The 27,166-nt window shown below is 38.2% G+C and overlaps 2 protein-coding genes across 2 annotated transcripts; both read right to left on the bottom strand.

Moving 5' to 3' along the window:
- Positions 1-646: 646 nt before the first annotated feature.
- LOC114712958 (heat stress transcription factor A-1b-like) lies at positions 647-5,617 on the bottom strand. Its single transcript, XM_028897526.1, has 3 exons — positions 5,189-5,617; positions 1,292-2,587; positions 647-923 (listed from the first exon to the last, which is right to left on the bottom strand). Exons 1-2 carry the CDS (start codon positions 5,429-5,431, stop codon positions 1,319-1,321), a joined length of 1,512 nt encoding a protein of 503 aa, XP_028753359.1. The 5' UTR covers positions 5,432-5,617; the 3' UTR covers positions 647-923; positions 1,292-1,318.
- Positions 5,618-24,281: 18,664 nt separating this feature from the next.
- LOC114712961 (pentatricopeptide repeat-containing protein At2g03880, mitochondrial-like) lies at positions 24,282-26,912 on the bottom strand. The gene has a single exon (XM_028897529.1). It carries the CDS (start codon positions 26,793-26,795, stop codon positions 24,882-24,884), a length of 1,914 nt encoding a protein of 637 aa, XP_028753362.1. The 5' UTR covers positions 26,796-26,912; the 3' UTR covers positions 24,282-24,881.
- Between the last annotated feature and the right edge of the window lie 254 nt (positions 26,913-27,166).

Genomic DNA, 27,166 nt, shown 5'->3' with positions numbered 1-27,166 from the left:
TCTTAATGATATCAAAAAGCTTCCCATTTTAGTATTAAAGTTGTTGTATTATACTATTTGGTTATAATTTACTCTTATGCGGAGGTTATATAATTCTATAAAGTAAGTTGTTAACGGCTACTGCTTAGGTTGTTAATGCCCTCTCATTCGGTTGTTAATAATCGCTGTTGAGATTGTAAATGGATATTCGCATTAAAATATTACTATAATCCTATTGGATCTAGTTAAAATTCTTAATGATATAAAAAAGCTTCCCATTTTAGCATTAAAGTTGTTGTATTATATTATTTGGTTATAATTTACTCTTATGTAGAGGTTATATAATTCTATAAAGTAAGTTGTTAACGGATACTGCTAGGATTGTTAACGCCCTCTCATTAGGTTGTTAATAGTCACTGCTGAGGTTGTAAATCGTAATGATAGAGCAAATGTGAATCTGGAATATGAGGGGCAGTAATGTCATTTTACAAAACGAAAATATTACTCTGAGGTCCCTTGAGACCTGTCAGTGATTTTGACATTTCGTGGGACCTCAGAGTAATAAATTGCCTTCTGTGGAACCTGTTAGTGATTTTCCCAAAAATTAATCTGAATCAAATTATTTGATAAAAAAAGGGACATATGATTTTACTCGTGGAAAGAAGGGTAGGGAAACAACATTAAAGCGCAACATTACCCACCGAAATAAAATATTACAACCGTTTAAGAGAAGGAGGCAGAGGGCGGCCTAATTAGTCTGGGAATTGAGCACACAATTTATCAAACTACAAATAGGGCTATAGTTCATTTAAGTTTGGTCAGATTTTTGCCAAACAGAACACAACACAAAGCAGATAAGCAAATGGGAGGGAAGAGTATTCTCAGAATTTGGTTATATCTGTCAGGTGTCTTTTTGTAGATGTGGATGACTTTGTTCTGCTCAGCTGCAAAGGACCTCAACACGGTCAGGAATCATGACAACAAATATTGGCAACTCAAATAAATGCACTCTTAGCTGTCTCTTTTACCCTTAAGCACCCCCTTCTAGATGAGTATGGCATCATCACTCAATATAAAACATAAGGTTGCAGCAAAGACAATTTTTTTCAAAGTCCGTAAAGGTCCACGTATTCTCAGAAACAAATCCACATCAATAATACTTCTGTAACAAGTTCCTTGTTAATCATATACATGACAAACCTTTCTATAGACCTTAGCAACATGACGTATGCTAATCGCAGCCTATTTTTGAGTGTATGAAACATATACAAACAGCATGCTTGATATAGTAAACGCTCATTTAAAATTTTACCTTTCTCGGCAAGAAACATAAATACAATTAGGAAGTTTTGGAAGCAAGAAGTTCCATCTGTTGAGTAAGATGATCGATATGTTTTATCTTATCCAACTTTTCCTGTCCATTCTCCCTTCTAGATGGAACTTCGCCTTCCTTAGTCAAACCATCTCCAAGAGAGCAAGAACTGATTTCATCTGTATCGCCTGTAAGCGGACTTGCTGTGAGAAACTGTTCCCAGAAAACATCACTAATGCTTGGGAGCTTAGAAATTCCATCTGGATCAGGTGAAAAGGCATCAGTTTCTAATTCTACAGACTGTGTCCCATCCAAAACTGCTGACATCATGTCTATGTCCCCCGCATTCCCAGTGTCAGGCCCCGCAAAAGTGAGTTCAGGATTCACTAAACTGCTCTCTGTCTCCACACCTTGGACTTCACCAATACCCAAAACATTCTCTGGGCAATTATGTAAATTTAATCCTGGAAATTCAGCTACTTTAACAGGGTCTGTCAACACAGCACCGGAAGATTGCATCTCAGATGTGTTGGTGGGAGTACGATTAACAGGCAATTGTGATTGCCCTGCCATATAAGACGGGCCAGAAGTAGGTGTAACCTCAGAAAGAGTCACTCCTGAAGCCCGGCTAGAGGAACTCCCACTATCTAATGCAATGGCAGAAGGAACATCATCAATGAGAAAAGCATCGGAGTTATTTATTGATGATTCCCTCCTTGAAGAAGTATTCATCTGCAATATCTGGCGCAATACTGCTTTTGCAGCCTCATTCATAGAAGGTTGATATTTAATAACACGTCCATCAGGAGCATCATAGAGATGATCAGAGGGTAATGTACCTTCATCCTGCCTGTGAAGCCTCCTCTTTTTATTGCCACCAGTAATATGTCTGTTACTGTCACTATGCTGCTGTACAAACTGTCCCAAGAATCCTGGGCTTTGCATGGCCTTTGCCAGAAATGACATCATTTGTTGTTGACGCTGCTCCATAACCTGTACACGTTGCCCAACACTTTGCAATTGGTTATCAGTTGCTTGTTGTTGTTGTCTCAACCTGACAAGTTCTTGCATAAGAACATTCTTATCCCTTTTCAATCTTTCAACCTCTTCTTCAAGCCCAAACTTTCCAACCTCAATACATGCCGCAACAGGTTTGTTCTGTGCCGGAGATTGCTGTTGACTACCGTTCACTTGAGCAGGTTTCCTCCGACTGATACCCTTCAAAAGTTGTTTCTGACCTCTCAAAAATCCTTCATTTGCAAATTCCCAGCGGTCTGGATCAACCTTTCTAAAACCCTAATTGTCAATTAAAAGGAGGTGATTAAGTAAAATTAAGACTAAAAAAAGTAAACAGAAGAAAATGCAACAAGAGTTGTGTTATATATGCATGCATGCATGCATGTATGTCTGTCTGTATGTATAGACAATGCATTATGTAGAAGAAAATTCAAACAACAATCAGTTTCCAAGTACAAATGCAATCAATTTCGAAAAGTAGCACTATAGTTTTTATCTGGATATTTCAGTAAAGTTTCCTAGGCTGAACATGAAGAGTAAGCGGTTCCCTACCTGTTGGTCCAAATGGCCTTCCCTATGCCTTCCGACAGCTTCCCAGCAATTTAAGCTCAAGGTAGGTGAGGAACAAGCCTCTTTAGTATTTGAGTTAAAATCTGTTGGTTAGCACTGGACGATTGTCGTAATTAAACATCACACGTACATCTACCATCCTATTAGTTGATTGTAATCATTGCCCTGCAGTATAAGGCTGGTGGTTATGTTGTTGCCACACTTGAATTTCTACTCACATCCTCTGTTCCCATCAGATCCCCTAAGATAGGTTGGGGTTTATAATTATGATAACTTAAAATATTATAACTTAAAATGATGGGTAAGCTCCATACGTTTCTTGCACCAACTAAAGAATCCTCAATCCTTATGTTTGGGAGTCTATTCCTCGGCTACAATACCCCCCAAGTTACTGAGAATGAACTACTAAAAGCTAAATGGCAATGCAGGAAGAGAGAGAAAAACAAATTTATTACTAACAAACCAAAATCCACACACAAGATTTGACATCTAATGAAGTATTTAACAATTTACTATAAATTACATGCCAATGCAGGAAGAGCGAGAAAAATAAATTCATTAATAACATTTATTCAAGTCAAACAAAGTAAAATCCACACACAAGATTTGACATCTGATGAAGTTTTTAACAATTTACTAGAAACTAAATGCCAATGCAGGAAGAGAGAGAAAAATAAATTTATTAATAACATTTATTCAAGTCAAACAAAGTAAAATCCACATACAAGATTTGACATGTAATGAAGTTTTTAACTATTGTCGGAGCAGTGATATATCCATTCAGGAAAAAATTGAGTTTACTTTGCTAACTTACAACACAAATACAGATATAACCAAAATTTTTCCTTATTACTCCAAATTTAGCAAAGTCGGGCATACCCTTAGAGGGTGTAAGCTGATCTGCAAGTTTGAGAATATAAATTAACGACAAGCCCCACACACACACACACACACACACACAGAGTTGAATCTTCATCACACGCTTTATATAAAGTTATCAAATCCATTTAACCAATCATCAAACCCAAAGGGTTAACAACATACCATGCAAGAGAGAGCATACACACACGATTTTAAAGAGAAAAATTCCATTTGAATAAGTGTCCTCAAAATAAAATGGAGTTGCTTGCTCAAAGCATTACCAAAGATTGACATCAACTAGAAATTATATGTGTTTGGTTGAGCGATCAAATAAGTAAGGAGAACACAGACACACACACAACACCACCACCACCACCACCAACAACAACAACAACAAAAGAGGAAAAAAAGGTATGATGAATGGAATAAAAGAAGATTAAGTACGAGGAAAAATGGAACAGTTTAAGTCAATCAAAGATATTACCCACAAAACTAGAAACACTTTTTAACATGAACACGAAGCTACATGAAAGAGATTCCCAAAAGTCCACAGAGAAATTATTGCTGATAGTCCTAAATGAGAGGCAAAAATAATGATGCATAATTTTTTAGGTCTCGGAGGAGTAGCAGCTGATCCACCTCATAGCTGGATGGATAAATGTTTGTATGCAAATGCCTAGCCACAGACTAAACCAATTCTTTTGAGCCAACAAAACCACAGGTTTCCAATCACCAATTACAAACCCAGTAACAACTACAGGTAGAATCCACGAACTGCACACATTAAATAGATTTCACAACGATCGATAAGGATGATGGATCAATGGCCTCTTCAAACTTATATAGAGTCTCTTGAATATCATCAAGAAAAATAAACTACCGAAACTAGTGATACCAAAGAACAAGAATCAAGCAGGAATCCAGCTGATCTGAGTATCTACTTTCGACTAAAATGAACAAAGTAACAGACACATATTTCAAATAAAATTTTCAAGTTTCTGGATATTTCTCCAACTGCTAGAAGCTGATGAAAGCACCCGTAATTCCACTCCCCAAAAAACCCCCCCAAAGGAAAAAAGAAAATCCCAAAGAAAAAAAAATTACCACCAGAAAGCACGAACACAAATCCACTTCCACTATCACACCTCACTGGCACCGTTATCAATGATTCCTTCAGTATATCTCCGTCATAGGACCAAGAGGGAGCGAAAAAAAAGACTCCAAAAATTCAGTATATCAGCACAACGATCCTCCATCCCCGGTCAGAGTCATGCAATTGATCGCACTCTAAAAGTAACTACGACCCCCTTTGCCCCCAAAATCAAATCACAATCAAGGAAGGAAAGATATACGATGATCAACCAGCATAACAAGTAAATCCAAATTACAAGTGAAAAGACTTCAATATAATGATGATGGGGTGTTGGAGAAAAGATAAGAGAAGCCCACGTAAGTATTCAATTGCCTGACGAAGCTGGAGAAATTGTTGTGCTTAAAATACTTGGGCAAGATGTCCCTAGCGAATTCGGGCACATCCCAAACAACAAAGCTGTTGTTATTATCACTCCATGAGACCACCAAGTTTGTGGAAGGGTCGTCGACCATGTCATAGGTCTTGCTGAGGAATGGCGGCGGAGAATTCACATTCGCCACCGCAGAACTCGCCATACCGCCATGAACTCCGTCCATCATTCTAAAAAGAAAGCGAAATGAAATCGGAATAAACACCAATGGAATGGAATATAGATCAAAGAGAGTTACTGTGACGTCAATAACAGAGGGATAAGAGCGAGATAAGAGTGGCAGGGAAAGGGTTTATGTGCGCTGGAATTAGGGATTTTTATATTCAGTTCAGGGAGAAGAAGGGAAACTGGCAACGTCATTTCTCTGCCACTTTCGGGTATTTCCCTTTGCCTTGGAATGAAGAAATGTCAATTAAAAACACTTCTATTTTACAAAACTAAATTAAAAATACATTAGGAAAAATTGTAAAAAAAGACCTCCCAATATATAAAATGGCAACCAAGAACCTTGAATTTGAAAAATTACTGCAGAGGACCCGGTCCCAATTTGCAATTATGAAATGTTGATTAAAAGACAAAAATACCCACTGGCTTCACATATCCTCCTCTGCTTCGTTCTCATAAACCCATATCCTTCTCTCCTCTCTCCCGCTTCGTCCTACTCTTTCAACTAAGCATTTCAACTAAGTATTTGTGACAATACATCAAATAGATTTCATTTGTGTTTGTGCTGAGTTGTGGGTGGGTAGGATTTTTTTTTTTTTTAGCTCTTTCAACCAAGCAAGTGAAGCACCCGCGTAGGTCCCAAAGTTTTTTATCTCTAAAGTTAGAAAGGGATGAACAAATAATCAATCAGCCCAACAAGAAGCACAAAAGTTGAAATCCAAGCCTTTCAAGTATAAGCTAACAACTCTTAACATCCTTGTTGCAGGGTTTGAAGAGGATGCATTTTGAGAAACAGGTGAATGAAGCCTAGCCTACTAATAACACGCCCTCATTCAGATGATTATATGTTATCAAATGATAATTATATGTTCCTTTATCCATGAATGTAGTTATCAGATAATTGCTTGAACCTAATATTGTCAAGAAATGTTCAAAATTAGCTTTGATGTCATTGATGTTAGATGGTTATTTGGACTTGTTATTTTCTATTAGAGATTTATAATTTTCTATTCTAAACCTGTAATTTTCTATTTTAGACTCATAATTCTCTATTTTGGACTTGTTATTTTCTGTTCCAAACTTGTAATTTCCTATATCAGAGTTGTGATTTTTCATTTCAGGCTTATTATTTTTTATTATAGACTTGTTATTTCCTATTGCAGACTTATTATTTCTTATTGCAGATTTGTAATTCCATATTGCAGACTTGTAATTCCTATTATAAACTTGTTATTTTTTATTGCAGAGTTGTAATTTTCTATTACTAACTTGTCATTTCCTATTGCAAACTTTTAATAACAAGTGTTGATGTAATGCCAATGAGATGCCAATGACAAGTTTATTAAGATGAATAACAAGTTTAGTAACATAAGTGACAAGTTCTGATAAACATTTAATAGGAATTTAAGTTTGTGCATTAAAATGACAATTTTCACATTCTTGGATGAATGACAACTTCAGTAAGACTAATGATAGCTTTAATAAGTTGAATGACAACTTCTGATAATCTACTCATATAAATTTGAGCTTAAATTGTTAAGATGACAGAATTTTCATATTTCTTTACGAAATGACAAGTTCAGTTAGCCAAATGACAACTTCTGATAAGGTTTTCATACAAATTTGAGATTCTCTGTTAGAATGATTGAGTTTTCACATTTATTTATGAAATGACAAGTTAAGTAAGGCCAATGACAACTTCTGATAAGCTACTCATACAGATTTGAGATTTTCTGTTAAAATAGCTGAATTTCCACATTTATTTATAAAATGACAAGTTCAGTTAAGCCAATGACAAGTTAAGTAAGACTAATGACAAGTTTTTATAAGGTTTTGACACAATTTTAAATTTCTCTGTTAAAATTAGAATTTGCAGATTTTCTTGATAGTAAACACTTCTGAGATAGGATTCATGACAAGTTCAATTAGGTAAATGACAAGTTAAGTAAGACTAATAACAAGTTTCATATAATTTTAATTTCTCTATTGAAATGAGTAAATAAGAAAAAAGAAGAGATCCTGTAATGTGAGGGGGAGAAAGAAGCAAAACTAAAATCAAGGAAACAAAACCAAGGGAAAAAAAAACACCATCTTAGGTGCCCAAGCTCCTCCGCTTTGATTCTTTCCCCATGGTTGCTAAAAAAATATTGCTCATCATCATTTTCATGGTCGCAGATCTAGGATGCCCCTACCTCATATCATTCTTCCCAACCTAATAGCATCCATCAAAGGGCAGGCCCAATCTTGCAATCAAAACCCCATTCGATCTTCTGTGATTGAGCAACACTGTGAAGGGGTCAGTCCAATTCTCCCAACCAAACCGCACATGTGCTTTCCTTCTCTTTGTTCCACGTCAATATTTCGTGCAATGGGAGAAGGCCTGCGTCCAAGCTCTTCAACACGCGCGTGAAATTGATAGTTCCACCCACCCCTTGAATTCATCTTCGCTTTGCTTGTCACAGTGGAACTTAGAGTGGACAAGTAGTTGGATGCAGTGACAGAGCAATGGGGATCTATACTTTGTCATCGATCCAATTTTTACCAGAATTTCTCATCCATAAATCCCTATAACTCTAGCCCCCATTGAGCACTGACCTTTCATTAATCTTCCCAGTTAAAAAATCTCTCTCCTTAGTCGATAAAATCGCTCCACCATGCTCCCTAAACTAAATCCCCACTAACTCACACACCCCACGTAGAGCCTTGAGGTCATTGGAAGAGAGAAAGAAATGAGGTGATGGAAGAAAGAGGAGGAGAGGGAAGAGAGAACTCCTGGATTGGACCGCAATGGGAAAGAGAAGAAGATAAGGTGATGGAAGAAAGAGAAGAAGGGCAATTTAGTCTTTTTCCTTACATTTTATAATTCATATTTGAGACCCGGTCTCTCACAGCAATTTTGTAAATTGAAGTACCTAAATTGCTATTTTATATTTTCAAAGGTCTTTATTTGCAATTTTCCCAATACATTATTGCCCATGTTATGTTTGGAAAGAATTACTTTGATATTAAGATATAAAAAAGAAGTTGAAAATTATAATATTTTAATTTAGGTATTTAAGAAGTTAAAATTTGGGGGGGGGGAAATAATATTTGATAGGCTAAAGTATACATTTGGTTCTTTAATTTTATACAAGGTTTTAATTTGGTCCCTTAATTTTAAAAAGCATACATTTGGTCCTTTAACCCTAAAATCATTAGGCTTTAATGATAATTTTCTATAACAATCATGAATATTTTGAAAATTAAATTTAATATGTTAACATTTGAAAATATTTTATCAACATTTAAAACTTTAATGTCACCATTTTTTTAAGAAATTTTAAAGAATTAAAAGTATACTTTTTAATGTTAAGGGACCAAATTAAAACTTTGTACAAAGTTAAATAACCAAATGTATACTTTAACTTATTTGATATGATATTTTGCAAATGTAGTTCAATGACAAAAATGCCCTTGTATCAAAAAACTTATTAACAAGTTGTGAATTAGCAATGACAAGCATTGAACAACAAATGACAAGAAATATACTGGCAATGATAAGTTATTTATTAATAAGTTGGGAACTGATAATGACAAATGTTTAACAAGTAATGACAAAAAAATATACTGATGATGACAAATTTGATATTTTTTTCTTAAAAAAAATCTTACAAAAGGGCATTTTAGTCATTTGAAATACCAAAACAAGCACCACTCCCTCCCCTAAAATTTTGACTCCTTAAGTACTTAAATTGGAATATTGTAATTTTCAACTATGTCATTTTCCCTTTAATAATTTTAATTTTAAAAAGCATATTTTAAACCTATTTAATGCTGGACTAAAAAAAAAACCTTTTTAATGCTAGCAATTATAAAATAAGATGATAAAAAAATTAGTAACGACGAGTTTGCGGTTATTTGTAACATTAATAAGTATTTAAAATAAAAGATGACAAGTAAAAAGGAAAATTATAAGAAATTTAAACCTAATTTTAATACTCTTCTGTCTTATTTATAAGTTATTTTTAACATGTTTCACATAAATCAAGAAAAACCTTAAACTTTATTAATTCTCATTTAAAATTCAATTACTTTTCAATTTTATCCCAATTTAATACTACCTCTGGTTCTTAATATAGGAGTTAGTTAACTAATTTGAATAGATTAAGAAAATTAAGTTAGTTATTTACAATAAATATGTGTTGTATTTTCAAAAATATCCTTGTTAATTAAGTGTATTGACTAGAACTACTATTATTACAAGGGTTACATTGGCAAAAAAAATAGATAAATATAAAAGACAAAGTAGATTAGGGTTTTATATTTAGAACCAAAATAAAAATCAAATAAGCTCTTATATTAAAAATCAGAGTTAGCACGCATTATGATCAGTAAATAAACCAGAATGTGTGAGAGCCCGAGGGCGCCGTCGTTGGAGGAAGCTGATGCTTTCGAACGAAGCCGAAAAAGGGTCCACACAGGTAAAGGGTTGTTCACGAATGAGCATATTCTTGTTCCTCGACATGAGGACTGGACGCATGAGGAAAGGACAACGAGTCCAGAAGGGTACAGGCCAAAAGGGCCTTCGATTGAGAAGGGCCCTAAAGGGAAGTCGTTCAAGCAGGTTGTGACTAATGGAATGGAAGACGTAGAGGAAGAGGAGGATTGGTGGAGTGGAGGTAGATGGAAAGAAAGAACCTAGGTCGAGATGACTGAGAGAGGTCCCAACGTGATTATCCCTGAGCATGAGAAGGAACGATTGGCCTAGTGTTGGAAAAATGCTTTGATTGTGAAACTATTAGGCCGCATGGTAAACCCGAAATACTTGGAAACAAAGGTTCAACAGTTGTTAGGCAAGTATGGGGAGGTAAAGACCATTGACATTGGCTCAGGCTTCTTTGCGGTGCAATTCTCTAAGGAGGCAGATTATGATCTGGCTCTGACAGGGGGGCCATGGCTCGTTTACGATCATTACTTAGCAGTCCAACCTTGGAAGTCTGATTTGATCTTGAGAAAGAAGTTATATCTACAGTTGCTGCCTAGATTCGTATTGCTAAGTTGCCTCTCAACTATTACGATCAAGGTATTCTCCACGTCCTGGGTTTGCAAGTGGGCAGAGTTTTGAAGATCGACACGAAAACACTATGCCAAAAGAAGGGAAGGTTTGCACGTATATGTGTAGAGTTGGACCTCTACAGTCCCTTAAGGCTGGTGATCCTAGTCAATGGTAAAGAAATAAAGGTTTAGCATGAGGGTATCCATTTAATATGTTTTGGTTGTGGATGATATGGACATGATGTTGACGATTGCCTGTGTTAGAAGACCCAGGAAGGTGCTGAAGAGGCAGGGGCAGTAGGTAAAGAGCCATCGATGACACGACAGAGTGAGTCTTCAAGTGTAGTGCTAGAAACCATACAGACCATGACAGTAAGATACAGACCATGACAGTAAGATATGAGCCCTCGATGGTGGTTCAATGGCCCCGGCGACCCAGGCAGCAAGGAGTGATGTTCGGGAAAAGGAGTAATTCGAGGCAAAATGCAAGGGTAAATCCCAGGAGTTTAGTGCCAGGTTCCTATGTCAATACGTTAGAGATAGAGGAGGGTGAGATTGTAGGGGATGCTTCAAATTAGAATATCTCAACGCTTACTGTTAAGGAGATAACAAATTACGACCCTCAGATACGACAGGATACTAGTAACGCTGTGTTTGGCTCGATGGAGGGAAGGAGAGGGGAGGGATTTTAATCAAGGGAAGGGGAGGGGAGGAAAGGGGAGGGTAGCTGGGGAGGGAGGAGGAAGGGAGGGGGCCAATCTGTTGGGTCGAGGAGTAGACCATGTGAGGTTAGGTTGAAAGATGTAGGGGGCGACACACATGCGATTAGGAAAGCTTATCCAAAAAGGAAATTATCTTCGAAGGTAAAAAATGAGTTGGGCCGTTTAGAGCGAGCTAAGACTAATTTGGGCTTGGATCTTAAAGAGGGAACTGAGGCCAGTGAGTTGATGATAGATGTGACCAATGGCACGCAAGCTTACTTAAGCACTTCCCTCATGTGTGGAGTGAGAGCCATGCAACCTCAACAAGCTGGAGAGATGCCATGGTCTCAACAAATATGATGGATGTTGATAATCTGCTGGATCCAGGAGCTGGTGGGAGGAGTACTTTTTTTGTTCGATCGAACCCACTTTCTAGCGAGAATGATGTTGATTTGATGACAGTAAATGATGCCCCCAATGGTGGAGACAAACGGACTACCTGTTAGACGCTGGGGGATTTCCTTTTCTTATATATATATATATATATTTAATAATGGTTACACAAATATATATTTGGAACTCACGTGGTGTTGGAGGGTGTGCATTTGTGCGTCTTTTACTAGAGATGAAAAAAAAATGCATTTGAGTTCTTGGCGTTGTTGGAGCTAAGATGTCATTGCGCTAAAGTAAGGTTTTTGCTAAACATTTGGAGTTCAAGAACTTTGATATGGTGGACGCGGTAGGTTTCAGTGGAAGGATATGGTGCTTTTGGGATGAAAACGTTGACTTTTCGGTCATCAAGTTTTGCATGGCACATTTAGTAAGGGAAGGAGGAAGAATGGGACCTGTCTGTGGTTTATGGGCACCCAAACCCTACCCATAGACGAGAACTTTGGAAACACCTCAAAGATATTAAAGAATGTGGCATGGGGAAATGGTGTGTTGGCGGAGATTTTAATGCAACTCGGAACACTGATGAATGACGACCAACAGCACGTCAGTCCTCAGGTACATATCGCTATTTTGTCGATTGGATTGGTACGAGTGAGATAACGGAAGTGGATTTTCAGGGTCCCAGATTTACATGGACATGCAGCCCTTCGGGTAGTAGAATTGATCAGTTTATAGCGAAACTAACATGAATTGAAGAGTTTAATACAGCTTCGGTCCTTTATCTGCCAAAGATGAAATCAAATCACTGCCCTCTTCTTCTAAAGCTTAAAAAACATTCACCCAAAAGTAGTAGGGATTACTCATTCAAATTCTTCGCCCCCTGGGTCACTCATGAAGGTTTTACTCAGTTGGTGAAAGAAAACTGGAACACAGATCACAGCTGGTACAAAAATATGGACAAGTTTAAAGAAGCTGCTAAAAAGTGGAATAAAAATATCTTTGGCAATATTAATAGGAGAAAAGATGCCTTGCTAGCGTAGCTATATCAACTGAATGATCTAGCTCATGATAGTATGTTGTGGGTAAAAAAGAGACGTGATATATGGGTGGAGCTTGAGAAGTGTCTTATTCAAGAAGAAATCATGTGGTTACAATGGTCACGGTGCAATTGATATAGTTATGGGGACAAGAATACTCAGTACTTCCACTCCTCTACTCAACATCGGAAGCAGAGAAAAAATATTGAAGCACTGAAAAAGGAGAACTGGGAATGGTGCTACAATCAGGATGAATTAAAGTTGTTAGGCACTCATTATTTCCAGCAACTTTACACCGAGCAAGAATCTAGCAACCCAGCGGTATGTTTTGGAGCTTCTTTCCTAGTTGTGCAACTAAATAAGTTGGAGGCCTTGGGTGTGATGGTGTCGGCTCAGGAAGTCAAACAAGCACTGTTTAGTATAGGTGCTTTGAAGGCCCTGGGTCTTGATGGCCTAAATCCTTTGTTTTATCAAAGCTAGTGGGAGACGGTGGGTGGCTCCATGATTCGGTTGGTACAAGAAATATTTGCGAAGCCAGACAGAGTGAAACAGGTGAATAGTACAAACATTGTCTTGATTCCTAAAATGGAGGTTACTCAATCTTTTCGAGATTTCCATTCGATTAGCGTGTGTAATGCCATTTACAAAGTTGTTACAAAGATTTTGGCTAATCGTCTCACAGGTGTAACGCCCCTGGTGGTCGCCCAGAATTAGTGTAGCTTTGTTCTAGGTAGGCAGAGTGTGGATAATATTATTCTTGCACAAGAGATTATTCATTCCATGCAGAGTATAAAACGACAAAAGGGTTTTACGGTTTTGAAAGTAGACCTAGAGAAGGCGTACGTTAGGGTCCGTTAGGACTTTGTCATAGATTGCTTAAGGGAGTTAGGACTTCCAATTAAGTTTACAGACCTAGCTCAACACTGCTTGTCCTCCGCAAATATGAGAATCTTATGGAATGGGGAAGAGGGTCCTACGTTTATGCCAAATCAGGGTATCCGGTAAGGGGACCCCCTGTCTGCCTACCTGTTTGTTTTAGTCATGGAAAAGCTTGCTCACCTAATTGAGCATAAGTTTCTTTGGGGAACTAGCTCCCTTTTCATCTAAAAAAAAGAGGTACAACTATCTCTCACTTATTTTTCGCTAATGATCTAATGCTATTTGCAGAAGCCAATTTAGATCAAGCAAGTTTGGTGAAAGCTTGCCTAGATGATTTTTGTGCTGCATCTAGAGAGAAAGTTAATAATGTGAAGTTGAAGATCTTCTTCTCGCCCAATGTGAATCACACCAGAAGAGGAGAGATTAGCAGTTTTCTAGGATTCACTCCTACTGCCAACCTAGAGAGATATCTGGGTGTACCATTGCATCACTAGCGGGTGACAAAGCAAACTTATCAGTATATCTTGAATAAAATGAATAGTTGCCTTACTTGCTGGAAAGCTATGTCATTATTCTTGGTAGCTCAACACACTTTAGTCTCTTCCATTGTAGTTGTGACCCCTAGTTACACGATGCAGTCAACTCTCTTGCCTGTTAATGTGTGTAATGAGATCGACAAACGCTGTCGAAGCTTCTTATGGGGAAGCACAAATATTAATCACAAAATTAGTTTGGTTGCTTGGGATGAGGTGTGTCGTAGGAAGGAGGAAGGTGGACATGTTCTATGGAACACTAGGAAGCAAAACACGGCCTTTATGAAAGTTAGGGTGGAGCCTTGTCAAACGCTGTGACTCGCTATGGGTTATATTCATGAGAGAGAAGTATAAATGTGGCGACAATACCCTTCCAAAGATTGAGAGTAGAAAAAGGGAGTCAAAAGCTTGAAAAGGTATCAAATTCGCTCAGAAGTCAACTTTGAAGGGGATTGGTTGGAGGTTAGGGGATGGAACCAGTACTAGGTTTTGGGATGACTTGTGGTTACCGAATCATGGAAAGCTACGTTCGTATGCTATGACTTGTAGTAAGGAACCTGAAAGTTGCTGACTATATTTCGAGTTTTGGGCAATGGGAGGGAACCAGTTTCGATGCTCATCACTTTGATGAACACTCTAAACTTATTAGATCTAGACCGTCTATATCTGATTTGAACAGTCCAAATTTAAAATATTTAATTAATTATTTTTAAATAGGAAAAACTATTTTTGAAAAAATGATAGCTAAGAGACCATCACTATTTTAGATTGTATACATATTAAAATAATTATTTTGAATAAATAAAAATAAAAAAGAAGTCGAATATGAACCATACAAATAAGATATGGATGATTCAGATCTGATGAGCTTAAGGTGCTCATCAAAGGGATGAGCATCGAAACTGGTTCCGCAATGGGAGTGACATAGGCTGGTGGACTTTCTCCCGGGCACAACTGTGAGTAGCATTAATCGGTATTACCCAACGCTTGTGGGAGGTTCAGTGGATGGCCCAAGATGCATGTTGACAAACGATGGTGAATTCTCCGTGAAGTTTGCTTATAAGAGCTTATGTAGATACGAGCATATCCCCTTTAAGGATCTCTGGAGGAAATTATGGAAGCTACATGTTCCCCAACGGTGTAAAACCTTCCTTTAGATCTGTGCCCAAGGGAGGTTGCTTAACAAACAATGCGAAAGCAGCGAGACATTTACAAAGCACTACGAGCTGCGCTTTATGTGGTGCAATGGTAGAAGATAGCATGCATGCTTTATGTGATTGTAGAGTTGCTTTAGATTGTTGGGACTCTGTGCTACCTATTCCAATGAGAGCAAAATTCTATGAGTTTAAAGATCTAAGACGATGCCTGCATTGGAACATCACGTTGGAATGTAAAATCTTCAACGTTAGTTGGGGAGTCTACTTTGCAATCCTGAGCAGGCACATTTGGCTGAACAGAAACGCGGGTACCTATGAGGGAAAAGCTAAAGGGCATTGGCAAGTGATAGCTCAGGTTCATGCAACAATAGCTTGTTCAGATACTGAGCTGTGTAAATCTCAGTGCGAGGCGTTAGTAAGATCACACTGGATGCCTCCCTTTGTAGGCTGTGTTAAGATTAATGTCACTACTAGAAAAAAGACCTTTAACGTCGCAAACTAACGGCGGTTCAGCAGAAAAACGAAGTGGAAAAAAACGCGGTGGCATTTTTGTAAATAAGTTGAAAGGTTTATTACTTTCCACGGCGGTTCTTTAAAGAACCGCCGTGGAAAATATTTTTAACGGCGGTTCTTTAAAGAACCGCCGTTAAAAACACTTTCCACGGCGGTTTTATTGAAAACCGCCGTGGAAAGTGTGTTCTTCTATCGCCGAAACCCGCTCGACTCTTCCACTTTCTTTCTCATTTCTTCAGTGCGCCGTGGTCCCCCTCTGCCCCACCACCGTGAAACTGCCATTACCGGCCATTCCCGCCTCTAGCCCACCGTTTAAACTCCTCCATTGAGCCCTTGGAGCCTTGCCGCCGTGCGCCGCACTTCGCCGTGGTCGACCGCGCCTCCCATTTCCGTCCGCCGCCGTCCGCCACTGAAATCCAGTCGTACCCTCCACTATCTAACCGAAGACCGGTCCGTTGCCGCCGTCCGCCGCCGTCCGCCGCCGCCTCACTTCGCGTTTGAAGCTTCTCTGCTCTGTGAGTATCCTCTTCTTTCATTCTTTTTAATTTTTCTTGGTTTGTTGAATGTTTTAGCCATGAAAATCTGTTATATATGAAATGGGTTGTTAGATTTACATTGTGGTTAGCTTCTATTGTTCATTTTGCATTTTTATGTGGTTGAACCGTTGATTGGTGTTAATTGGTAGGCATTAGATGTGAGAAAACCTTAATTCCTTTTTACATACTGTATTAGAAATATGTTAAAATGTTTGGAGTTGATTAATTGTGAAGTTTTTAATTTTTTTTATAATTTTTTGATATTTATTTCGAATTTTTGATAATTTTTTGTAATAAATATAAGAATTTAGTGATAAATAATCTGTTAGTTATTTTGTATTTTTTTCCTTCGTTATGAATTTTGATTGATAGTAAAGTATTGTTTAAATAATCTGTAGAACAATGGATCGTAGTTGGATGAAAGCTAGGAGAATTAGCAAGGAATATGAGGATGGGGTTGAAAAATTTCTTGAGTTTGCTCAGAGAAATGCCCCTAGTAAAGGAGATGGATTGTACTATTGTCCTTGTGTCAAATGTTTAAACAATAGTCGACGGAGTATTTCTGAGATAAAAGAGCATCTTATCTGTAATGGGATAAATTTGAGGTATACAAATTGGATATGGCATGGAGAAATTAGAAAGACTACACTGTCTGCAAATGAGAAGGTTGTTAATGAAGACTTTGGTGATAGAATTTTGGATATGTTTCGTGATATAAGATCTGAATCCTCTACACAGTTTTCTTCCACCTTTGAAACTTTGTGTAGTGATGCAGAGACACCTTTATACCCGGGGTGCAAAGATGATTACACAAGATTGACAACCGTATTGAAACTGATGAATTTGAAGGCAAGAAATGGTTGGACCGATGCTAGTTTTACGGAATTGCTTGAATTGCTGAGTGATATTCTTCCCAAAGGGAATTCACTTCCGAAACGAATGTATGAGGCAAAAAAGATTTTGTGTCCGATGGGTTTGGAATATGAGAAGATACATGCGTGTCCTAATGACTGCATATTATTCAGAAATGATTATGAAGAGTTGAATAAGTGCCCTAAATGTGGGACTTCAAGATACAAAATGAAGAAAGATGATGGTGATTATAATGAGATGACCAAAGGTTCTCCTTTAAAGGTTCTGTGGTATCTTCCAATAATACCACGATTTAAGCGTCTATTTGCTAATGCCACAGATGCAAAGAACTTGAGATGGCATTTTGATGAGAAAATATGTGATGGAAAAGCTTCGTCACCCAGCAGATTCTCTTCAATGGAAACAATAGATCAAAAATTTCCTCAATTTGGTAGCGAGCCAAGAAACCTTCGGCTAGGGCTTTGTACGGATGGAATTAACCCATATGGTAATCTTAGTAGCACACACAGTGCTTGGCCAGTGCTCCTCGTAATTTACAACTTGCCTCCTTGGTTATGTATGAAAAGAAAGTATATCATGCTATCTTTGATGATCTCGGGGCCAAAACAACCGGGAAACGATATTGATGTGTATTTGGCACCTTTGATTGAGGATCTGAAGAAATTATGGGAGGAAGGTGTTGATGTGTTTGATGCATATAAACAAGAGACCTTCAATTTACGTGCCATGATCTTCACCACGATAAATGACTTTCCAGCATATGGAAATTTGTCTGGATACAGTGTTAAGGGGCATAAAGCATGCCCGATATGTGAAGAAGGCACCCACTATATGCAACTTAAACATGGCAGGAAGACAGTATATCTTGGTCACAGAAGGTTTCTTAGTCGGTATCACCCTTACCGTAGATTGAAAAAGGCATTTAATGGCTCACAAGAATATGAAATGGCTCCAAGACCATTAACTGGAGAAGAAGTTTATCAGCGGGTGGAGGGAATTAATGTGGTCTTCGGTAAGAAGAAGAAGAAGAAGACTGCCAGTGAGAGAAATATATGGAAAAAAAGATCTGTCTTTTTTGATCTTCCATATTGGCGAAGTCTTGATGTGAGGCATAGTCTAGACGTGATGCATGTGGAGAAGAATGTATGTGAGAGTCTTGTTGGTACACTTTTGCATATAAGTGGAAAGACTAAAGATGGAATCAATACAAGACGAGACTTAGTCGAAATTGGAATAAGAAATGTTCTTCACCCACAAGAAAGAGATGGTAAGAGGGCTTATTTACATCCAGCTGCGCACACATTATCAAAAGAAGAGAAAAGAAGTTTCTGTGGTTTTGTCAATACTATTAAGGTGCCACAAGGTTATTCTTCTAATTTAAGCAAACTTGTTTCAATGCAAGATTTGAAGATAACGGGAATGAAGTCTCATGATTGTCATGTGTTGATGCAACAATTACTTCCACTTGCTATTCGAGGCATTATGAAAACCGATGTGAGAAATACTATTACAAGACTTTGTATGTTTTTTAGTGCCATTTGCAGCAAAGTCATTGATCCTGCTGAGTTGGATGAATTAGAAAATGAAGGTTATGTGATCCTCTCTCAATTGGAAATGCATTTTCCTCCATCATTTTTTGATATTATGGTCCACTTGATAGCTCATCTTGTGCGAGAGATAAGACTTTGTGGCCCTGTGTGTTTAAGATGGATGTACCCTTTTGAGAGATACATGAAAATCCTAAAAGGGTACTCTAAGAATCCTTATCGGCCTGAGGCATCAATTGTTGAGAGATATGTAGCTGAGGAGGCAGTTGAGTTTTGTAACGCATATCTTGACAGGGTAAAGGCAGTTGGTCTTCCTCAATCTCGACATGATCAAGGGAGAAGAAGCAAGGGAACACGGGGTGTCATAGTGAGGTCTATGTCAAGAGAAGTTGTAATGCAGGCACATCTATACATTTTAAACAACACGGATGAAGTTTTGCCGTACTTAAATGCTCACAAGAATATGCTGAGGAACTTGAATCCAAGAAAGAGTGACATGCAACTAGCTAATGAACATAATAAGTCATTTGCAGAGTGGTTCAAGCGAGAAGTGTTAAAAGATGGCAATCCTTCTGAGACAATACAGAGGCTAGCTGCAGGGCCTTCTTTTGAGGTTTTGTGTTGGGGTGGATATGATATAAATGGTTATTCTTTTTACACAAAAACCCAAGACGATAAGAGTACTATGCAGAATAGTGGGGTGATGGTAGTAGCGGAAGCCATGCATTTTGCTAGTTCTAAAGACAGAAACCCAATGTTGGCGGCAATGTCCTATTATGGAATAATAGAAGAGATATGGGAGGTTAGTTATACCAAGTTTAAAGTTCCCGTCTTCAAATGTAAGTGGGTTAATAGTAATGCTGTGCAAGTGGATGAAGAATTTGGATTTGTTTCGGTCGATCTTGAGAGGTTTGGATACGGAGACGAGCCATTTATTTTGGCAAGTCAAGCAAAACAAGTGTTCTTCGTTCCCGATCTAGCAAAAAGAAATTGTCTATCGTGCTTCAAGGTAAAAGGCAAGGAGTTGGTGGAGATGATGGTGACTTAGAGCTTAATCTTGATGAAACCCCGCCTTTCACAGCTACTCGACCTAAAGCAGTTGAATTAGATTTGGTAGATGATGACTATGCTGTTAGAGATGATCATTGTGAAGGAATTTGGGAGGATAATCGTTGTAAGCCTCAAATGAATTTTTTGATAATTTTTTTGCTAATATACTTAATAATATAGTGTTTTATATTAACTTGATATTTTTTATTCTTACATTTATTAATTCCTTATTCTTTAAACAGGAAATGGACGGATCCGGTCAACAGGTTCTGGTGATGACAACTCTTTTATACTAGCGGAGAAAGGGTAGAGGGCCAACCCATATGAGGCATTTAGCTTTACGTGATGAGAGCACACAGCCTACGAGGATTACAGTGGAATTTGATGATGATCTGAAGCCTATAGGAAAGGATGGGGCTCAATTTACTAGTTATGTGGGTTATCTCGCACGCAGTAAAATTAGCATTGACATTCCTAACTGGAAGAAGGTGGACAAAGATTTGAAGAAAAACCTTTGGGAGGATATATTGGTATATTGTGCATTGTTTTCTCTACTTGTTTCAATTATAGTTGTTTATTTACTTTATAACTCTATGCTATTATTGTATTGCATGCAGCTGACATTTGATATTCCTGCCACTAAACAAATGAGAGACCGTCTGTTGAAGCAAATTGCTGAACGGTGGAGGGATTTTAAGTCCATGCTTACAACACATATATTAATGGAAAAAGAAAGGGTGTGCATAAGGAACGATACCAGTTTATTAGCGATGAGGCATGGGAGAATTTTGTGAAGCAACGTGAAGACCCCGCATTTCAGGTTTGGTTTCTTCAAACTTAATTTTTAATCAGGTCATATTTTATTTACCTAAACTAATTTTGTCGATTTGGTTTCATTGTCATAGGCATTGAGTCAGAAGAACAAACAAATATCTGAGCAGAATGTATACCCACATACCATGTCTCGTGCAGGGTATGGTGGGTTGGAAAGAAGTATGATGGAGGAACGACTGAAGAATGCACAGATGGCTGCTGCTTCAGATCCTACTGGCTACATGCCATCCATTGAGCGTCCTTCTCGCCAAGAAAAATGGAAGGCGGCGAGGATTAAAAAGGGTCAATACATTACTCCACAGTCTGCTACTGTTGCTGAGAGGATTGTAAGTAATATTTAAGAATTATGCTTCATTGATTTTTTTTTCAATTATCTTAAATTGAATTTGTTGTTTTAATGATATAGGATACACTTGAGGAGCAACTATCTCAAGGTACATTCATCCCTCAAGGACGGATGGATATCTTGGCCACTGCTATTGGAAAGGCTGACCATCCCGGAAGAGTCCGAGGGGCCCCTAAAGGGATTGGTATTAAAGAATTTTTTGGCTCTGCTTCACGAAGAAGCACCAGATCATCCTCCGCTAACATGGTATCTAAAGAGGAGCTCGACCAACGACTACAAGAAGAAACAGAGAGAGTTCGAGCTGAACTAAGTCAACAACACATGGCAGAGATGCAAAAGATGCGTGATGAATTCGATGCCAAGTTTCAACAGACTTTGATGATGATGGGTACGAGCGGATTCCAGATGCCCCGAGTATCTGAACCTTCCCAGGTAATAATCACACATCTTTTTAAATCTTCTAAAGATTCATTTGATCCATTTAAACTTATTTAATGTTTCTTAACTAATTTCATATTATGTTTCAGGGTTCACCTGTGATAAAAAGCGGAAAGGGCAGTAATAATCAGACTGTGCCACTGACAGTGTCTGACCCTGACCCTAGCCCTGACCCTGTCGAAGACAATGGGATGCCGTGTTCTCTCTATGTAGATTATGAAAATTCACCTGTTCATGTTGCTAATGGTCGAGCATTCATGGGCACAACGATTCACGGCAACAAAATTCCGAGCAATCAAGCAAGGGTGACAGTGGAGAGGATTGTTCGTGGTCAGGGGGGTACACCAGTGCCTAATCCTACTGATGAGGTTCGACTCTTGGCCCAAGCTAAAGGACATTTCATTTTGTGGCCAAAGAGACTTATTACAAAGCCAATAGTGAAGAAGGCGGCAGCAAAGAAGGCCACAACGAGCGCATCATCTGATCCTGTACTCTTGCCTCTTCCTAGTGATGTTGCGCTTATGTATTCCAGTTTGGAGGTTCTTCATTCCATAGTGCCAAACATGGATAAGCCTGTGACTTTCAAGATGCCGTTGGGGGTTGTGGGTTCAGATATAACATACGACTTCACCATTGACAAGAGGGACCTCGTTCAGTTCCTCAACTTTGAGGAGCTTGATATAGCCTTCATGCAGCTTGCTATTTTGTAAGTTACAATATCATTTTCTTATTACATATTATACTTCATGCATGTCCTAATGTTTTTTACTTGAACAACAGGCATTTTAATCAAATCTGTCGAAACGGAGGACTTGAAAGAACATATGGCTTTATGTGTCCTCAAAGGGTGCAGAAAGAATTTAATACTGTGGAAGCAAGGTCAATCTACATTATGACCGTAATGAGTCAGACCAAAAAGCAAATATATTTTGCACCTTACGTGGAAGGGTAAGTGTATTATTGTATTTGAGATATACAAGTTGTATGTGTCGGGTTATAATTAACATGGTTTGCCTTTTGCAGTTATCATTGGACTCTAATTGTTTGTGCCCCTTTTGACAACAAAGTTTACTGGTTCGATTCACTCTGTGGAAGTCCATCCGAAGAAACCAAAGATGTCATCGACACGTTAGTTTTTATTTATATATTTATTACTTGTGAAGTTTATACAAGCATGCTCTAATATCATTTTCTCTTATAATGTTGATAGGGCTTTTCATAGTTTTAATGTCGTGGCGATTAAACAAAATAGACAAGCACCAACATGGATTCTTCCACAGGTATATGTTGTTTTGAACTAACTTTTAAACATTTTTTGATGAATTAAAGTTAATGTTTATAATCAATAATGTCTAATATTCAATTTTATATCTTATTTTTTAAGTATCGTTGTCAACAAGGACATGTTGAGTGTGGATATTATGTCATCCGCTACATGAATGACATAATTGAGACAGGAACGACTGAGAAATTAAACGAGGTAAAGATGAGTTACGTTGCATGACGTTCTTCAATTTATTTCACATTTTTGACTAAGTTTACTATGTTATTTTTGATTAACAGATATTTCAAAATACTGCGCCATATCTCATGGATGACATCAACTTGATGAGGGACACTTTGTCAACAACATTGGTAGAAAAAATTGAAATTTAGCTTTCAAATAGATAGGTTATTTGTCAAAAAATTCATTGTTAGATGCTTTCTCTCGGTTCCCTCTTATATTGTTCATGATTTCCATTGTACAAAGAAGTAGTTACTTCTATTTCAGAATTGTTGGACCTAGCTAGCCAATACGTGTTCCTTGGTTACCACTTAGTTCTATTATGTTGGCCGGTTTTCCTATTTTCGAATTGTGTAAAAAACAATTTCATTGCTGTATATTAACTAGCTAATTGATCTTGTTCTGCGTGATCTGCACTGCCTACATTTGTTTGGAGCTGTAAACTGCAGGGTGGTAAACACGAAAATTTCGCAGAATTTAAAAAAAAAAAAAAAATTTAACGGCGGTTATATGTATAACCGCCGTTAAAACCATTTTCCACGGCGGTTCTACAATTAACCGCCGTGGAAAGTTGACTTTCCACGGCGGTTAACTGTAGAACCGCCGTGGAAAGTCAACTTTCCACGGCGGTTAACTGTAGAACCGCCGTGGAAAGTCAACTTTCTACGGCGGTTAAAAACCGCCGTGTTTTCCTTGCCTTTCAACGTCGCCTTTAACAACTACGCCTTCAAAACCGCCGTTAAAAGCCACTTTTAACCGCCGTTAAAAGCCTTTTTTCTGGTAGTGTGTGGACGATTCTTGCGTTGAGCCGACGGGTGTGGCAGCTTGTGCTGCTATTGCAAGAGACCATGATGGACACGTGGTTTTATGTTTCGTATTGGATAGGGGAGCAGCCTCCATGCACAACTATGAGGCGTTCTTTGGGGCCTCAAAAGAGCCTGGGATGTGTGATGGCACCGAGTGATTATTGAAATTGATTGTTGGGAAGCGGTGGAGTTAATAGAGATGGGTTGGGATGATGAACATGTTGAGGTTGGTCTGTTAAATGAGATAAGGAAGCTGCTACAGCGAGACTGGGATGTACGCATCAACTGGTGCAGTAGGGGGGTGAACTTAGTGGCGGACTCTTTGGCTAAAGCGGCACTGAAAGTTGAGGAGGGCATCCACTTTTTCCATTCCCCTCCTGATTTCATTGTTCCTGCTCTTAGATACGATGCTGTAGGATAGGTTCTTTTCATGTTTTTTTCTCTTTCTTTTCTCATAAAAGAAAAAGGTAGCACACATTATACATCATGTAAACCAAGTCAAACACAATAATAAATAAATCATAAAATTATACATCCATATAAAAAAGTTTTATCACTATCCTATAAATAAGACCAAAAATGTCTTCTCTCTCTACCCTATAAATAAGATCAGAGGAGTAACTCATAAAGTTTCCTATCATTTGAGGATATTTGGAATAGTAAAATAAGAGAGTCAAGGAGAATTTATTTCATCAGCATTCCATGGCAAAATTTTACAACGATCTTTCATCCAGTTGTTATTTATTTCCAAAAATGAAACTGCATAGACAAAAATCCATGATTCAAAAATGAAAGGATTCAAGTGATAGTTAAGGTCATAAATGAACCATTATAAGGTGAAAAATACACGAGAAAAAATGGTGAAGAATTTCTAAACAGGAAGGTTATTCACCCTATCAAATACATTCATAAGCACAATACCACTTGTACATGCTTCCCTTTCTTTCTTCCTTTGCTTTTTTTTTTTTTTTAAAAACAAAATTTTAGCCAAGGGATTGGGCTCACCCACAAGCTGAGAGCAGAAAAACTAACCCCTAACAAGCTCTTACAAAGTGCGTCACTTAGCTACCAATATGGCTCCCCAAGCGCCATAATGATCTTAGGAATCAAACACCCTCCTGTTAGCAGTGAGATGTCCGATCGTTTAATCCTTGAACCCACACTTCACTTTCTATTAACAAGAGCTGATTGTTCATTTGGTCGAGGCCCCCAGGGGTGGTTGGAAATTCTCTCTCTTATATCTCTCAGAGTATGGACTAGCCCACCTCTGGCACTACCAATAATCATTACAAGAGCAGATCCCATCTTGAAAATGATGGTAACGAATAGGATCCCTTACTACAATATGCCGCTGCTCTAACTTTGCTACAAGTTTTGCAAATAAATGACAATCTCCACATATCCTTAGGTTCTTCCCTATTCTAATGGTTTTCTCCCTGGGATGGTTCATTATACCAAAGACAATTGCCAATTTCTCGCTATGGTATCGAAGGGAATTTTCTCCCTGTTCCTCTTCAAGATCTTGCAAGACAAAATTTGTGTCAGGAACATAACCAACACTAGTAAGTCGAGAAATAAGCTCATTCAACTGTCTATTGATCTGATTTATCTGAGGGTGTGATGTACCTCCCAAAGTAAAAGCATGTATCTGCTTATTGACATCAATCCAGCTACATCCAGGTTCTTTCCTAACGCCTCTTGCTCTCATACTCCTCCTTACTTTTGCAACATCATCCCACCTTTTTGAATTTGCATAGATATTAGATAAAAGTACATAGGCTCCTGTATCTTGTGGACTCAGCTTAAGTATTTCTTTGGCAGCTAGCGTGGCTAAATCCACATTGTGATGGACCCTGCATGCATCAAGCAAAGTCCTCCACATCACAACATCTAGCTTGCAATTCATTTCATTAATTAACTTAACTGCATCATCAAGTTTCCCAGCTCTTCCAAGAAGATCAAGCATGCAAGTATAATGCTCTCTTCCAGGATCAATCCCATAAAGTTCCTTCATGGAATGAAAGTAGTACAAACCTTCATTTACAAGCCCTGCATGACTACATGCAAACAGAACCCCAACAAGTGTGATGTAGTTTGGTTTTGGACCAGAGGTTTTCATGTACTCGAATAAGTTAAGTGACTCTATGCTACAACCATTTTGGGCTAACCCAGCAATCATGGTACTCCAAGAAATTACATCCTTCTCAATCATCCGATTAAAAATTGACTTTGCATCCTCCAAACCACCGCACTTACAGTACATATCCAAAAGTGCATTGTTGAGGATCAGATCCTGGTCAAACCTCAGAACATGAACATGGACCTGCTGTCCTAATTCTAACATTGCCAAACCAGTACATGCTCTCAAAACACTCGTAAGCGATGACTGATCAGAAAGAAAACCAGCTCTTCTCATGCTCTTATAAAGGTACAACGCTTCATCTCCATCACTGTGCTGAGCAAAAGCCCCAATGATAGAGTTCCAAACAACAGAGTCTCCAGTCACCATCTCATTGAAAACAGTTAATGCTTCTTGCAGCTCACCCAATTTTGAGTAAATATCAATAAGAGCACTCCGAACAAATACATCAGACTCCAATCCTACTTTTGTTATACAAGAATGCAGTTGCTTGATATCACGTAGCCTCTCACAAGCTCTCAAAACAGAAGACAACGTGAACATATTAGGCATGACACCTTCTCTAAGCATAAGTGTCAAAAAATTCAAGGCCCTTGCATTGAGCTTAGAGTTAGAGTAAGCGGATATCATTATTGTCCACGAAACAACATTTCTTTCAGGCATTTTTTCGAACAGTACCTGTGCTTCTTCCAAGAGATTGAATCTCACATACATGTTGAGCATGGTATTGATTAAGAACGTCTTTGGCTCATACCCATCAGAGAAAATGTGTTTATGAACGCGCTTACCTTCACTGATAGCCCCACGAGCCAAGCAACCTTTAACAAGCTCGGAATAAGTGATCGCATCAGCCCACACTTTGTGCCTTTCCATGGCTTCCAAGGCTCGCATGGCTCTGGGAAGGTCTCTCTTGTAGCAAAAGTTGGCGAAATCATTGAGCAGTGACGAAGAATTTACAGTTGAACTACGTGTGGATGCAAGAGATGTGAGGCAGGACGAACAAGGAAATCGCTTCAGGTACGGCAACAACCGTGAAATTGCTTTCATGGGTTTGAGTTTCTCTGCTATGTTCTCAATTCAAGGAGAAATTGGATTAACAATACCTTATTCACATCAAAAGCCCAAACCATCATTAACCAACAGCAATCTTTACTCACTCGAAGTGACAAGCACAACAGCAGTTTTTTACGGAATGATTAATTTAATGCATATCCGGACGGAGATGGGAGCTCATTGCGTTCCTGTGAATAAAACCTATATTTATTATACTAGACATTTTTTATATTAAGAAGTTGGTTAAAAAATTAGCAAGACCACTTAATCACCTACACTAAAAAGTTGGCTAAAATGTAGTATGGTCAATAAATATAATGAGTAGAAAAAAGGACATTATAATTAATTCAGGGCAGACATAAAAA

This window comes from Neltuma alba, unplaced genomic scaffold, assembly GCF_004799145.2.
Source record: "Neltuma alba isolate B1F8T4 unplaced genomic scaffold, ASM479914v2 tig00011404_pilon, whole genome shotgun sequence".
Lineage (NCBI taxonomy): Eukaryota > Viridiplantae > Streptophyta > Magnoliopsida > Fabales > Fabaceae > Neltuma > Neltuma alba.
Note: the sequence above shows the minus strand (reverse complement) of the source record. Positions and strands in the feature narration are given on the sequence as shown.

Coding starts and splice junctions, on each gene's coding strand:
- LOC114712958 (XM_028897526.1), bottom strand. CDS start 5,431: ATGATGGACGGAGTTCATGGCGGTATGGCGAGTTCTGCGGTGGCGAAT. Junction 2,588..5,188: donor TCAGGCAATTGAATACTTAC/GTGGGCTTCTCT, acceptor ATTGACAATTAG/GGTTTTAGAAAGGTTGATCC.
- LOC114712961 (XM_028897529.1), bottom strand. CDS start 26,795: ATGAAAGCAATTTCACGGTTGTTGCCGTACCTGAAGCGATTTCCTTGT.